At 39.8% G+C, this 13,706-nt stretch overlaps 1 protein-coding gene across 2 annotated transcripts in view; it reads right to left on the reverse strand.

Annotated features, from left to right (window-relative positions):
• The window catches only part of PI4KA (phosphatidylinositol 4-kinase alpha), a 54,147-nt gene that overhangs the window by 8,793 nt on the left and 31,648 nt on the right, over positions 1-13,706 (reverse strand). For both annotated transcript variants that reach the window (XM_005524394.2, XM_014253780.2), the window contains exons 20-42: positions 13,500-13,608; positions 12,867-13,003; positions 11,859-11,992; positions 11,600-11,682; positions 11,256-11,326; positions 11,015-11,139; positions 10,479-10,560; positions 9,787-9,870; positions 9,342-9,431; positions 8,749-8,868; positions 8,023-8,115; positions 7,498-7,654; positions 7,094-7,221; positions 5,716-5,874; positions 5,341-5,492; positions 4,691-4,798; positions 3,832-3,959; positions 3,632-3,751; positions 3,071-3,150; positions 2,744-2,937; positions 1,933-2,023; positions 973-1,140; positions 410-463 (exon numbers count right to left, since the gene is read on the reverse strand). In XM_005524394.2, coding sequence (XP_005524451.2) covers positions 410-463; positions 973-1,140; positions 1,933-2,023; positions 2,744-2,937; positions 3,071-3,150; positions 3,632-3,751; positions 3,832-3,959; positions 4,691-4,798; positions 5,341-5,492; positions 5,716-5,874; positions 7,094-7,221; positions 7,498-7,654; positions 8,023-8,115; positions 8,749-8,868; positions 9,342-9,431; positions 9,787-9,870; positions 10,479-10,560; positions 11,015-11,139; positions 11,256-11,326; positions 11,600-11,682; positions 11,859-11,992; positions 12,867-13,003; positions 13,500-13,608 — 2,667 coding nt within the window. The remainder of the gene's footprint in view (positions 1-409; positions 464-972; positions 1,141-1,932; positions 2,024-2,743; positions 2,938-3,070; positions 3,151-3,631; positions 3,752-3,831; positions 3,960-4,690; positions 4,799-5,340; positions 5,493-5,715; positions 5,875-7,093; positions 7,222-7,497; positions 7,655-8,022; positions 8,116-8,748; positions 8,869-9,341; positions 9,432-9,786; positions 9,871-10,478; positions 10,561-11,014; positions 11,140-11,255; positions 11,327-11,599; positions 11,683-11,858; positions 11,993-12,866; positions 13,004-13,499; positions 13,609-13,706) is intronic.

A 13,706-nucleotide genomic window follows, 5' to 3' on the forward strand; every position in this document is an offset into this window, starting at 1 on the left:
TTTGATTTCATACATGTGATGGAGCACAAGACACTCCTGGGTGTCTTCTCTGCTTAACTCCACAGCAAAATTATTAAGGGTAATGATTTAATTTCATTATTGGTTGTCTCATGCAGACCTCCAAAAGCTGTATTCAAACAGAATCCTCACCTGGGGCTTCCCATAACAAAATCTCTTTCCTGACAGATGAGCTACATAGCCTTTCTCAAGTTTATCTGTTCATAAAAGAGGCATATTCAAAGCCAGCCAGCTTCTAGAGACAGTAAGTTTTCTAAAATTATTATCCTAGATGTAGGATAATAATAAGCAGGATTAGAAGACACTTAATTTTGCTTTTATTTACTGCTTTAAATCTAAAAGCTGCATTAAAAATCTGTTTTCTTCACATGCAGCTGGTTCATAATCTCACCTTGTCATATCGCAGTGCCTGAACAATCTGTGGAATGTAGAATAAAATGGCATCCTGAAAGAGAAGGGATGGCAGGGTTTTACTGTTCTGTTCTAGTAGTCAGAAGGGAAGATACATACACAGAGAAAAGTTCTTTTCAGTTAGATGATAAACAAAATCCCATTCCCTCTTTATTTTAAACTATGTATGCAACTCTCTCAAATCAAAGTATTCTGTTTAGTTACTCCCTTCAAAAATATAATTAATAGTCATGTACTTCACAGTCCCAATAGAAATCTGAGAAGAGCTAAAAAACAGCTTAGAAGAAACAACTTTGTCATTGAGAGAAGAGGCAAAAGAGACAATTTGAGAAGGGCAGTCTGAAGAATTCAGCTTAGTGTATTTGCAAGCTGCAAATACGTCAGCCAGTTTTACAAGGAACATCCCACTCCATGCACATTCTGCAGCATGCTGTGCCTATTTAGTACATGTCTCTCCATGGCATTCAAATGAAACTTGTAGCCACAATGACCAGGGCTGTAACTTCCCCTGGAGTGTTAAGGCTTTCTTGGAGCTCTTCTTACCGGAGGGAAAGATCTCAGGACTTTAACTCCGTACTGGGCTGTCAGAGGGTGAGGTGGATACATGCTGGAGAAGTAGGACAGACCAGTTGGTGGATCTGTGGGTGCCCAGCACAGAACATGGCTGAGCTCAGGTGCATCAGCATCAATTGTGTGCCAGGTAACCAGGTACTGAAAAAGCAGGTCAGACACATTAGGGGTTTGTAGCACTCACTGATGTATAGGTACTACACATCAGACAGTAATGCTGTCATCTAGCTCCCTCCAGCAAGGCAAGTGAAATATGGAACTTTTTTTTTTACAAAATTATGGCTGTTTTCTCCACTGCATTTTTTCCATGGAAACCTAGCTGTTGGAATCACCTCACCTCCCAGAACACCAAATGAAGTTACTAAAAGCACAATCCAGAAGTTCTTGTACAGGGAGAAAGAAGAAGGGATGAGTCATTCTGAAAGGGTCAAAAAAGGTTCAATTTTCCTGTCATCTATTTTACAGGTGATGTACAGAAAGCAGCTCTGACAAGATGGTCCCTCACAGGACTAAAGTGCCTCTCTGCAGATGAGCCCTCCTCACTCCCAGGCCTTGGCCTCTGGATCCACAGAAAAGGTTACACTTGAAATAACTTCAGCAGCAGCATTCATCATGGCTTGGTCCCATGATCTTTTCACTTATTATGCCAAGGAACAGAAATGCTGGCTATACTGCAAGTGATGAATTTTGAGCCATTTTGTGTACAGTGAGAATACCCAGAAGCAAAATGTACCATTAGCTAACTGGCTACCTCCTACTGCTGTGATTCTCCCCTCAGCACCCTATTCCCACAGCTGTTCTGTCATTCTCTCCTACCAGAGATATGGGTAGCACTAGAACATACCCTGTGGTAAGTCAAGACTGTATTTTCCAATATATCTGAACAAAATGTGCCTCCTGGGGCCCTGTAACAGTAAAAATATTCACAGGTACCTTTATAGCCTCAGGAACATCACTAACAGCTCCTGGGTCCAACCGGACCAGACGGGTCACTTCTGTTCCAATAGCTTCAGTGTTCTTAAACCTAAGTATAACCAGGAACACAATAACATTATTAGAAAATTTTGATGGCTTCTTCTATTTATGAAGATGAGGATAGCAGAAGGCAGAAAACTATATGCTCAATAAACAAATAGTCCAACTTCAAAATAACGCACATCAAATATGCTGCGGAAAGAGAATTCTGAAATCCAGTCCTCATCCAGTGCTTTTGTATAAACCAGTTGTATTTCAGCCCACTTCCACTAGGTGGATTCTTGGCTGAAGCATTCTGTCTGGGATTCTACAGCAACCAGTGTACAGGACCCTACTTGGCAAAAACTATCATTGTTGTAAGGGGGAAAGAATTTCCTTTCCCTTCCAGAGCCAACTATGCTAATTCTCCTGTAACACTAAAGTGCAAGCCAATATCTAGCTAAAACACTGCATTCCAAGCTACTTTTAGCACTGCTTAAATGTCATGCTTGCTAATGTCCTGAATGCTATTAAAAAACAAACCTGATTTCTTCTGAATCAAACACTGTCTAAGCGCTGGCAAAGAGCAGATGGTAGGAAAGGCTTCATTAGTGACTGAGCCAAATGAGTCTATTAAGTAATGTAGTTATTTTCAAAGGTCTCAAACAGTTGTGACAGTATGTGAGAAGCTGCAACCAGCAGCAAGTGCTTATCAGTACTTCCTGTAAATACTCACTCAACTTCTAAGGCAGCAGTAATTACATCAGTTGTTTCTTTTGAAATATCTCACCTGGTAGGCAGCTGCACAGCAAGATGAGGAGAAATGCTCCAAGCCAGATTCACATTATCCTTCCACTGCTTCTCACTAAGGCTGATGTATTTAGACCTCCAGTTTGCTACACTACTCTCTCCAGTTTGATCCAACTCTAGCTCAGGGGAAGACAGTGGATTGTACCATGTGATCAAGCGTTCAATCTCAGTAGCCTGAGGGAAACAGGAAAAAAAAGGGTTTTCTGGAAGAAGCAAAACACTCCCAATCACATACTTCAGTTTATATATCCTGCAACAATAAGAGGGTCTTAGAAATTCATGCATTTTTCCCATCCTGATAACTCACCAGCAATGACAGCAGTAATGTCCTGCGCTTCATGTAGTACTTGTGCAGCTGTGTCCCCCTGTTTGTCTTCTTGGACATTCCTGGAGAAAAGGATTAAAAAGATTTAAGTGGATTTTGTTCAGTAGGTTAAACTGTACTTTCAAACTGTCCACACCTGGAAACACAAACACAGAACTGAATAACCCCAGGACACCTGTAACTTAGAGTGGCAGCAGGGAGTCTGCTCTGCAGCCACTCATTTTGCAGGTGTGCTTTGAATCTATGGAGTCCAACAGGCTACAGAGGTATCACTGTAGCCAGCAGCGCATTCACTTCAGGAACACGACAGCCTACTAAAAAGAAAGAGTATGTAGCTTTAGATCTGTACAAAAACACAGTCCATGATCTAATGTCACTCTGCTGTCCCCAAAAAGCATTAGGGGCATGTATCCACAAAGCAAAAAATTTCATTACAGGATTTCAATATGTCTTGACCTCTTCCAGTCTTATTTCTCCTGCATAACAGAATTGAACATTCTATCAAAAAACTGAGGTGATTTCAGGTTACACTCAAAAAAATACCTGATTTTTTAGATATGGTTGACATGCCACTGGACAAAGGGTAAGTATTTATCCATCCTTGTGTAGCCTGCTGCCGAGATCCAACATTGATATCCAGGTTGCTCCTGGTGTCTTGATTATCTAAGAACAGAGCACAGATCTGGTGTGGAATCCAATCAAAGAAACCAGACATTTTTAAAACAGTACTTAGAGGAACTCACCAGGTGGCACAAGTTGGCTGGCAGTCAGATACTTTTTGTCTGAGAACATTGCTGTCCAAAACTTGATCAATATGCTGATATCCTCACGGAGCCTCTTTTCCCCTTGTGTAGGGAACTTTGAAGGACAACTTGAAGAAATCACACAAATAATGTCGTGTTGAATGCATTAGGGGAAAAAAAACTCCTAGCAGTCAAAAACCCTCACCAACCTAATCAAGTAGTATTTCTTATTCTGACTAAAATCTACAAGGATGAGACCACACATCACTACATTTTATCCTACATTTTATACATTTTATGGATTTATTATATCTGACTGAAGAGCACAAACTTCCAATTTTAACTGAAAATTAAGGCAGCAGTCTGTCAGCATCCTGGATTCATTTGAAAGTTAATATTACGACTGACTGACCTCCTCACATTCAGACATTCCTATCAATTAAATTTTCTTTTATGCCTGTGTCAAATGTTGAAATAATCAGATTCTGTGTGGCTGTATTTTAAAACAATGAAACTGTATTTCAGCCACACAAACTCTAACAGCAGTTCTTTAAACCATATAAATCTAGATATAATCTTGAGCACTGAATAAACTTCAAAATAAGGAAAAAAGGGAAAAGAACAGAAACATTCCTGCTTTTTAAATCACACATAAAATCTGAAACTAATATCTAAGCCTCTGTGAGACAATTTATGAACCATACTAAAGCACAAGACAAGTTTCTGTTAAAGTGGGTAAAAAAGGAAAGGAAGAAAAAAATCACTAGAAGAGAAAGACAGCTGCTGCTTTGAAGTATCACTGAAGGTTCAGGAAAAACACAAAGACATTTTCAGTGAGTTGTTTCAAATAAAAGAGTACCTGAAATAATCAAAGGCAGTTGAATAAATCTTTTCTCTCAAAACGTTTCGGATAGTTGCATTTGGAACCACATCAGCATGCAGCAAAGACAAACCCAGGGTCAGCAACCTAATGAGCAAAATAGAGAATGGAAATATTGGCTCTCCCAAAATGGTGACCAATATACCACCAAGTAAACCACAACTACAACTGTAACTGTAGCCTGAGAAGTGTCTGTTTCAGAGCTCTTGGCAACCTGTTCACATTATCATCAGTGTGGTTTTAAAGCTGTGACTGCTGAACCACAGAAAGTGAGAGCCTTCAAGTCACCAAAAAGTGAAAATAACTGATGAAGCAAAGACTAGATTCATTACTAGATCCATGATGTAGGCAATTCACTATATGAAATCATCCCGTGAAATTTTCTGAAACACCAAAAAATTACTTTCAAGCTGAAGTGATCAACTTCTGCTTTGAAAACAGAGCTTAGACTGCATCATTGCAGGCTTTTAAAGCAATCCTCAGCACATGAAGCCAAGGACAAGTTAAACATGTAATGTTTAGTTGCTTTCTTCCATCTCTCTATAATCTTATTTCTTCTCCCTATAATCTTATTTCTTCTTTCTGTTTATTCTTCTTCTTTCCAGAAGGAAAAACCCAAAAGCACTCACTTAAATCGGGGTCCAATGGCTGCCACGTGCCGGTTCAAGCTGCCTTTTGCGCCCCCGATGTTCAGGGACAGGGACCGCTGCAGCAGGCTGGAGAAGATCTCGATTTGGTCAGAACTGCAGTATTTGGCTATTTCAAACCTCTGCACCAAAAACTGAGAAGAAGAGACAGATATACTATATCTCCTTTGACCTTTTTGAATTTCAAACCCCACCCCCTGACTTCTCTGTTTCAAACACCCTTCTCCCCCTCAATGATTATGCTCATCTAAACAAAATGTCTCTCCTGGCTGTTAGCAAGACTCCAGTCCTTTCCCAAATCACAGCAACAGGAAATACAGACTGCCCACAGGTGTGACATTCAGAAGAAAAACACACCTCTATCCAGATGTAATGTGGGGTCACCTCTGGTGGACAAGGCCGTGGCTGGCTCTCCTCTGAGGCTGCTAATGGATCTGCTTCTTTCTGCTCTGCAGAAAACAGCCCAACTTTCTGCTCCACTGTCATTTGCCAGGCTCCTGCCATTTCCCTCATGAACTGCAGAAAGAAAGGTGACAGTGCTTCCTGTTTCAAGAGCATCCTCTTATGTGGAAAGCACAATCTTTCCCCACAGCACACACAAGAACCTACTGCATCAATTAAATTCAATTCACTGCAGCGCTGATGGAGAGGCAGAGACAAGTCTACACATTCCACCTAAAATAAAATGTTTCTTTCACAGAAGGAAGAGAGGACTCCCCCAGAATCTCAGCTAGTAACAGAAAGACTAAAGGCAGCAGCAACCAGGCACTGTATTCATTGAGGAGACTGAACTGTTAGATCAGCCCATGCCGTCCATCCTCCTGCTCTACTAAAGGTTGCGAGCCCAGCAGACACAAGTACATGCCAGGTTCCTGTGACCTGCAGGACATGGTTTGGCCCCTGAGCACACTGAACACACTCTGGTTGACCAAGCACAACATAAAGATGGCACATCATTCAGTTTTGCTCATCCTGCTCTCAGAAGGAATAAGGGGGCTAAACAACCAAGGGTGCTTCTCTGTTCTCTTCAACCAGATACAAAGACATTTCCCCAAATGTCCAGTCGAAAAAAATGAAACTGATGCTTAAGAAGTTAACCACTGAAACCTGCACATAAACTCAATTAAGTAAATTCAGATGCATGATTATCTCCAGCAAGTGAAATTTACTTGGTGCTCCCTAAGCAAAGCAATTACCAGAGGCAGCTTTCTCAGCTGTGTGGACTGTCACTACACCATGCTGATTTACTTTATTAGTATTACATTGATCCCCATCTCACAAAATATAACTGGTTTAGCCTGTTACAGGATTAGGACATTTGCAAGCCCATGTTTTTATGTAATGGTGCAATACCAGATACCAGAGGCTGATTAATGAACAGGGACACTGGTTTCTCTTCGTTTTAAAACACCATTCTATAGTTTGTGATAGTGTAAGGTCAATTCATTAACAGCTCAGGCATCTCATCAGCAAAGTAAATTCTACAGCTGGAATTCTACCAGGTTTCTTTTGCTGTAACATCCATGCTGTTGAGAAAGGTCTGTTTCCCACCATTCACCTCATGGGGGTGCTCTGACTTCCAGTAATACTGGAACAGAGTATTCCTAGCAGGCAAAAGTTATTAACAGTGCATTTAAACATCCTTGACACAGATTCAAAATATCTGTGAATCTCTCAAAATCTTCTCTCTTCCCTCTGGAAGGGACAGAGAATGAGTAGTTATATCGCTTCCTACCGGCACTTCTATTCCATTCTTGGCAGCAAGCAGCCACTCCCAGCAAGCAATTGCTGTTTCCATGCCATGTTCATTGAACATTCGAAGGGGTCCCCAACACAGATGATGAAGGAGCTGGGGATCACAGTCTGAAAACAAACATTCACTCAGATTTCTCCAACAGAACAACTACTTTCCATATCAGCATGAAATTGGTGTGCATCATAGGTAATAATCAGTTCCTAATATAAATAGCTTCTGGTTTAAGGAAGGAGGCTTTTCCCCAATATAACCTTAATTGAAAAAATTCAAACACAGTTTTGCAGCAAGTTGATGCAAACTGGGATGGTATATGGATAGTTTTTGTAGTTTATTATTCCTGGCATTCACTGTCAGAAAGCAGAACTCCATTTGGTTTTCATTACCTTTGCTGCTTATTAGCAGTGCAGTCAACTTAAACATGGCCTGGGTGTAGAATTCAGTATTGCTTGATTCAAGAGCAGAATTCAGCTCTTTGACCATCATTTTATTCAGGTCAGATGTTCGTCCTGTGGCATTTGAGAACTGAATCATTCCAGAAACCTGTAAAATTTAGGGGGGTTTTCAACAGAGAATAGTATTTTTAGGAATCCAGTTAAGTATTGGTCATGTGCTGATTAGGGAGCTCCACAAACACAGGCATCTTTTGTTACTACTTTACCAAATCTTTAGCTTCATCTGCAATCTAATCTTTAGCTTTATCTAACCTTTAGCTTTATCTGCAAGACCAACAGTGAAATGATCTGTTTAATAACTTAGGAAAATTATATTCTTTATCCTGAAGGAATTTAGAGGCTATGTTTCATGTAACATAGACCCACACACCAGTAAAGGTTGGAAGGACATCATCCCCTGAGAAGTGATACCAGAGCTTCTGGACACCCCACATTCATGAGAAATCCTGTACTTACCTCCCCTGCATAACGGTTGCGCAAGTTAAGAGAAGCCATGAAATTGGAGTAGTCCTTCTTCACACAAGTTGGTCTTTCAGTTAGCTGGGTTGCCTATGGCCAGACCACAACAAGGTGTTTATACTGCTCAAACCATATCAAGTATGTATCAACATATCAAACCATTTGTCTCTTTATCTTTGTATTCCTTCACATATGTTTTAAATTTCCTTATGCTCGTAATCAGAATAGTATCTGAGAGTAGGACTGTTATGTAAAACAGTACCAGGACAGATCAAAAGCAAGTAAGGAGTATGTATATTTTTTCCATGAACACAGGATCACAGAATATCCTGAGCTGGGAGGGACCAACAGGGATCATTGAGGCCAACTCCTGGCCCTGCACAGGACAAACCCAGCAGTCACACCACACCATTGGGATCACTATCCAAACACTTGAAGAACTCTGTCAGTCTTGGTGCTGTGGCCATTTTCCTGGGGAGCCTGTTTCCATGCCCAACCACCCTCGGAATGAAGAATCTTTTCCTAACACCCAGCCTTAAACCTCCCCTGACACAGCTTCATGACATTGCCTCAGGTCCTGTCACTGGTCAGCAGAGAGGAGATCAGTGCCTGCCCCTCTGCTGCCCCTTGTGAGGAAGTTTTAGGCAACAATGAGGTCTCTCTTTAGCCCTCTCATTTGTCAAGGTCTCTCTGCAGGTGCACAAAGGAACAAACGATACTCACGCCCAGAGTGGTGTTCTGCCTGTTGTAGCCTGCAAAGTGCAAAACACTTTCTGTAGCCATGGCCAGTCCAGTGTGCTGGGACAACCCTGATACCCAGTTCTGATGTTTGTTTAGGTACTCCTGGAAAAAAAACCAAACTCCATAATGACTTTTGATTATCGTCAAAACAAGGTGGCTCATAAGCAAGTGCTGTATCACTGCAAACTACAAGAAACTTAATTATACACGATTGTGACAAAAGACTGTTTCTACTCATCCCTTCCAGGCATTGTTCCCCTGGCAGTAAGATTTTCTGAATGTCCTCCTAAACACAGAAAGAGTAAGACTCTTTCTGTATTCAAAATGAATAAAGTTGTCAAAATAAATGCTTGAAGGCTGCGATCTTCTCTTAAAAGAATCACTTGTGACCAAAAAAAACCCTTATGAGATGAAGTGTTTTGGACTACAAGGAAGAAGAGAATGTAATTGTTTGTCCTTTCACACACAGAATCCCTTGAGGCTCCTTTTTTTAGGGGAGGAAATATAAACTTCAGGTAGATTTGCAGTGTTCAAGATGTACAAAAATCAAATTTTCACAGAAGCAGGCCCATTACCTGTAGATGAGATTTTGTAACAGAGGGAGCCCATTTCATTGCCTCTTGCAGAATCATCCCACAGCGTGCAGCAAAGTCCTTGACTATACTCTAGAATAAAAAGCATCAACACAATCAGTAAAATACAGGACATTTAACATGAGGCAGTGGTTCTAATGGTGTAATAAATAACATAGGGAGCAAGACAGTTGCAGCAACATGACAAAGTTAAAATTTCTGTAACAGATAACTGTGCCCTTGATTAGAAAAGAACTATCACACTTTAGGTCAAGTAAAATAGTAAAATTAAGAAAAACATAAATATTGAGTGTCATATCCTATTAGAAAAATCTTACCTAGGGAAGTACTTTTAAAAAATGACCATTCAGAGTAGTTCACTAATTTATCTCAAGCTACAAAATGAGGCATTATTTCATTCTTTGATAACTCAAGGAGAGCCACCCACCTCTCTGGCTTCATGTGTGTCAGGGACTGTTATTCTGTAGGGAGCATCAGGAATGTCATAGTATGGTTGGTCCTTGTGAATGTCCTAAACAGAAACAATTATCAACCCTCAGTAAGAAAAAAATCATCATCACCTGACATTAACACTACAGGTAGCAAACAAGAAGCCTGATTACCGAACCTTTTTTGCTAACATTTGCTCTCAATTTAAATAGCTCTAAAAGCAACTGTTTATATTGAAGTTTGATTTTTGGAATAAATAATTTGAAAATCCAAAACACTCTTCTCAACATTCAGTATAAAAATAAAATTCAATAAAGCATTTCCATCTTCAAAAATTCTAGCATGTAACAGGTTCAGGAAATATGGGCACACATACACTGACTGGAGAGAATACAATCTGCAAACCATAATTCATAGAAGACCAAACTAACCACAAACCAGAAAAACACCACCGAATCTTTATTTCGAATTATACATTTCAACAACTATAAACCACGTCTGACAAGAACTTTTTAGCACTAGTTTTACTACTTATTTAATAGGATTGCGAAGATATTTCTTGCTTCACAGAATTTAAAATTAAGATTTTATCAAACTTAGTAAAAGGAAAGCCAAATTACAAACTCAATTAAATATCAAATAAATGCAGAACAAATAAAAAAAAAAGTTCTAGGAAAGAAAAGCACTTACTGCACTAAGGGACAGAGACAATGTCTGCAGAATATCTAGCATAGTCTTCAGCACGGTTCCGCTCCACAGCAAATGAGGAAATCTAGAGCAAGACAGAATTAAGAAACACAGTAAACATAGAGAGCTGAGGAAGGCCATTATTTTATCAAGGGAGCTGCTCAAAGAGCCAGCTTTATACATCCTTAGATAAGCTCATACTCAACAGAAGCCACAAAGCCTGTCATGGTTCACAACAGCCTGGCTTTATCCAGAGCCAAAAGCTGAGGAGAGCTATTGCACAGCAATTGAGATGGCATTTCTATCATGGGCACTTTGCTTTGCTCCACCATTTTATTCCCACCATGGGAATACTAAACAGACACACATTTTAACCAGGGGTTTCAGAGCTCAGGCTAGAGATACCATTGAATGTAATTTTTCAAGGAGACGTTTCAGCATTAGTAGCAGCCAAGAAATCCACTTGACCAGTGTCACCAAGTGCCTAAGCAACCACTAAACAGGCATTGTGAAAAGAGAAACATGGCATCTACACTCACTTGTCTACCAGTCCAGATAAGTATTTGTCTGCAACTCTCCTGATCCTCTTGTGAATGTGGTTGAAATTCACCAGCAAGAACTGTGCATGTCTCTCCAGCTCTTCTTCATTCTCCTTAGTTTTAGGCTAAAAACATGCCAAAGAGAAGAATGAAGCTCTTAAAGGAACAGACAAACTCACTTCCATAAACTGAAATGAGAACATTCATACAAATTCAAAATTCTAGTTTCCAGGTAACCTACTTTATCAGCCATCATTGTCAGGAAAGCTTCAAACACCTTATCAGCAACAGCTATCACACACTGCATCATGCCTAAGGAGTGGAGAAAAGTGACAGATTTCATTGTCAAAATTACATTTGTTTTATAAACCAGGCTTAACAGTTAAAAAGTGTTTACGTTTACTCAGCCAATATTGAACTTGTTTCAAAACAAAACCAGTGCTCTTGGCAAGAATAAAGCAGCAGCAATCTGGTGAACATGATTCATTTTGTTATATAGCTGCTTGATTTGTTTCTGTTTTGCAGGCCTGGAGGTAATTTCCTTATACCACAAGTTGAGAGGAAATCTAGACAGGTAAATCTTACCAGATTTGTCTTTCTGAATTGCTTTATCTTCAAAATAGCAAAACATGACTTGGAAGCGATCTTGGTCAGTTGAACGCAGCACCCTAGGGAAGGAGAGTTTTTTACATTGGGATGTTCGGGGGTTTTATTTTATTCTTTGTTTCAGTTTTTGTTTATTTCAGATTGTTCTTTTTTGTTTCAGGGATTTACTAGTTGTTTTGTTTTAGGGGTTTTTTTGCTGCTTCATCAGTGAAAAAACTAAATATAGATAAACATATACCTCATATACTCTAGGCGGTAAACAGAAAGGAGATAGGTAGACATAGCAAAGTCCAACTTATTGATCAACGCTGACACTTCTGGAGGAGGATCCAAGAGATTGATTATGGTACTCCGTAATTCATTTAATTCAGCCTAGAGATGAATACATGAAGTTATCTCAAGTGGGAATCCTGTATTATTTTGTTTCCTCAAACATGCATTCAGCTATTTGTTAACATTTCAGCCTTCACAAACAATATGTCAGGATGCTTCTGCCTGCAGACTCAGAACAACCTCCCCTGACCCATCAAATCACAATGCTTCAAATACAGAACAGAATTAAAGCTGGAATCAAGCTTCTGGCAGAAATAATTGCTAATTCCCATGCAGTTATACCAATGAAGAAATACAAGTCCCACACTAAATGCATGCAAGTTCAACCAACATCAACACTGTCCAGCTCCTGAAACTTCATGGACTTGTGCCAGTCTTTGGTGTCACAGAACTATGTATCTAGGTACAATAAAGATTTCTGTCTTATTTGGGAGGCAAAGAGATTTCATAAGCCAAAAAGCCCTTAGGCAAAATCTGTCCTGCATAATCTATCCTACAAATGCTAGGGAGAGACAAGAATACCAGTATCCAGCCAGAGCACACTTAATATTCCTTTGAAAGCCTGAATGAGCTGTTTTCTTTCAAACTTGGTTGATTTTTCTTTCTTTAATCAGTGCGAGTTTTGTCAGGTACAAAATGGATGAAAAAGCACTAAGAGGCTTCCATCTCCTCAAAGACTTGGTTTCTATACCTAATCAAGGTGGTGTAGCGACCCCACTAAACACTTGTATTAACACTCCATAAAACTGACCCCAAGTTACTTATGCAGCCTGATGTCAGAAGAATAGTGTAAAATAGCTGCTTTGGAGGCAGGTTGAAGAGGTGTTGTGCTATTTCAATATATCACAGGGACCATGTCATTTAACAATGGCAGACACTATAGAAGGAGGTAATAGAAGAAATTAATTCCTACAGAAGTCACGGTGTCATTCTTCATGGCAGAATTGTACTGCAGAACAGATCGGAGTGGCTCTTTGCTGGGAAATGTAAGTAATGGAGACTTGGTGGCAATTTCACACACACCTTCATACCATTCTTCTGGCCAAAGACCTGGAACACAAGTAGGAAGAGGAAGGTGGAATGAGGGATTAAAAAAAAAAATCAAATTTCACAAATTTACTTGCATTACCAAGCTTTGCACTACCTCTAGGGCAGATTTTTCATGCTCTTAAGCACAGATACTAACACACATGATCCATGTTCCAAACTTAGTAAGTATGTTTAGGTGAAGTTTCTACTTAATTATCATTGTACCCCATGAGTCTTATCTTCCATTTCAGGAATCTGGCTATCAAAACTCATAATTAAGGCTATTAACTTTGTAATAAAACTAAGTACAAGTTGTACCGTGCTGAATCTGATAACAAAACTGCAAAGATTTAAAGAAATGCCACCAGAGAACTGTCATGTAAGCTGTTTGCTTTGAAGTGTCTTTATGCCTGTAATTTTTCTTCCAGCTGCTGTGAATGGTTTGCACAGAGTTGCATTTAGATTCATCAAAAGTCTAAATGTGAGCAGCAATGCTGTTCTCTTAGATGCAGAGTACCTGATCCTTCCACAGCAAATCCCATCAGCACCGAATACAACCAGAAATCGCGGAACAGCTTCTGCAGCCTGGGCTTGGCTTCCTTGATGGGAGGCAAGCGCCTAGTGAGCTAGCAAAGAAATAAAAATTAACATTAGAAAATGGTGGGAATTAGAATAACTTAATTCCACACTAAAGAATCAACTTGTGTATCTTCTTTACTATGAT

This window comes from Pseudopodoces humilis, chromosome 20 (genome assembly GCF_049639895.1).
Source record: "Pseudopodoces humilis isolate 2021_Gansu_Grassland_sample_001 chromosome 20, ASM4963989v1, whole genome shotgun sequence".
Classification (NCBI taxonomy): domain Eukaryota; kingdom Metazoa; phylum Chordata; class Aves; order Passeriformes; family Paridae; genus Pseudopodoces; species Pseudopodoces humilis.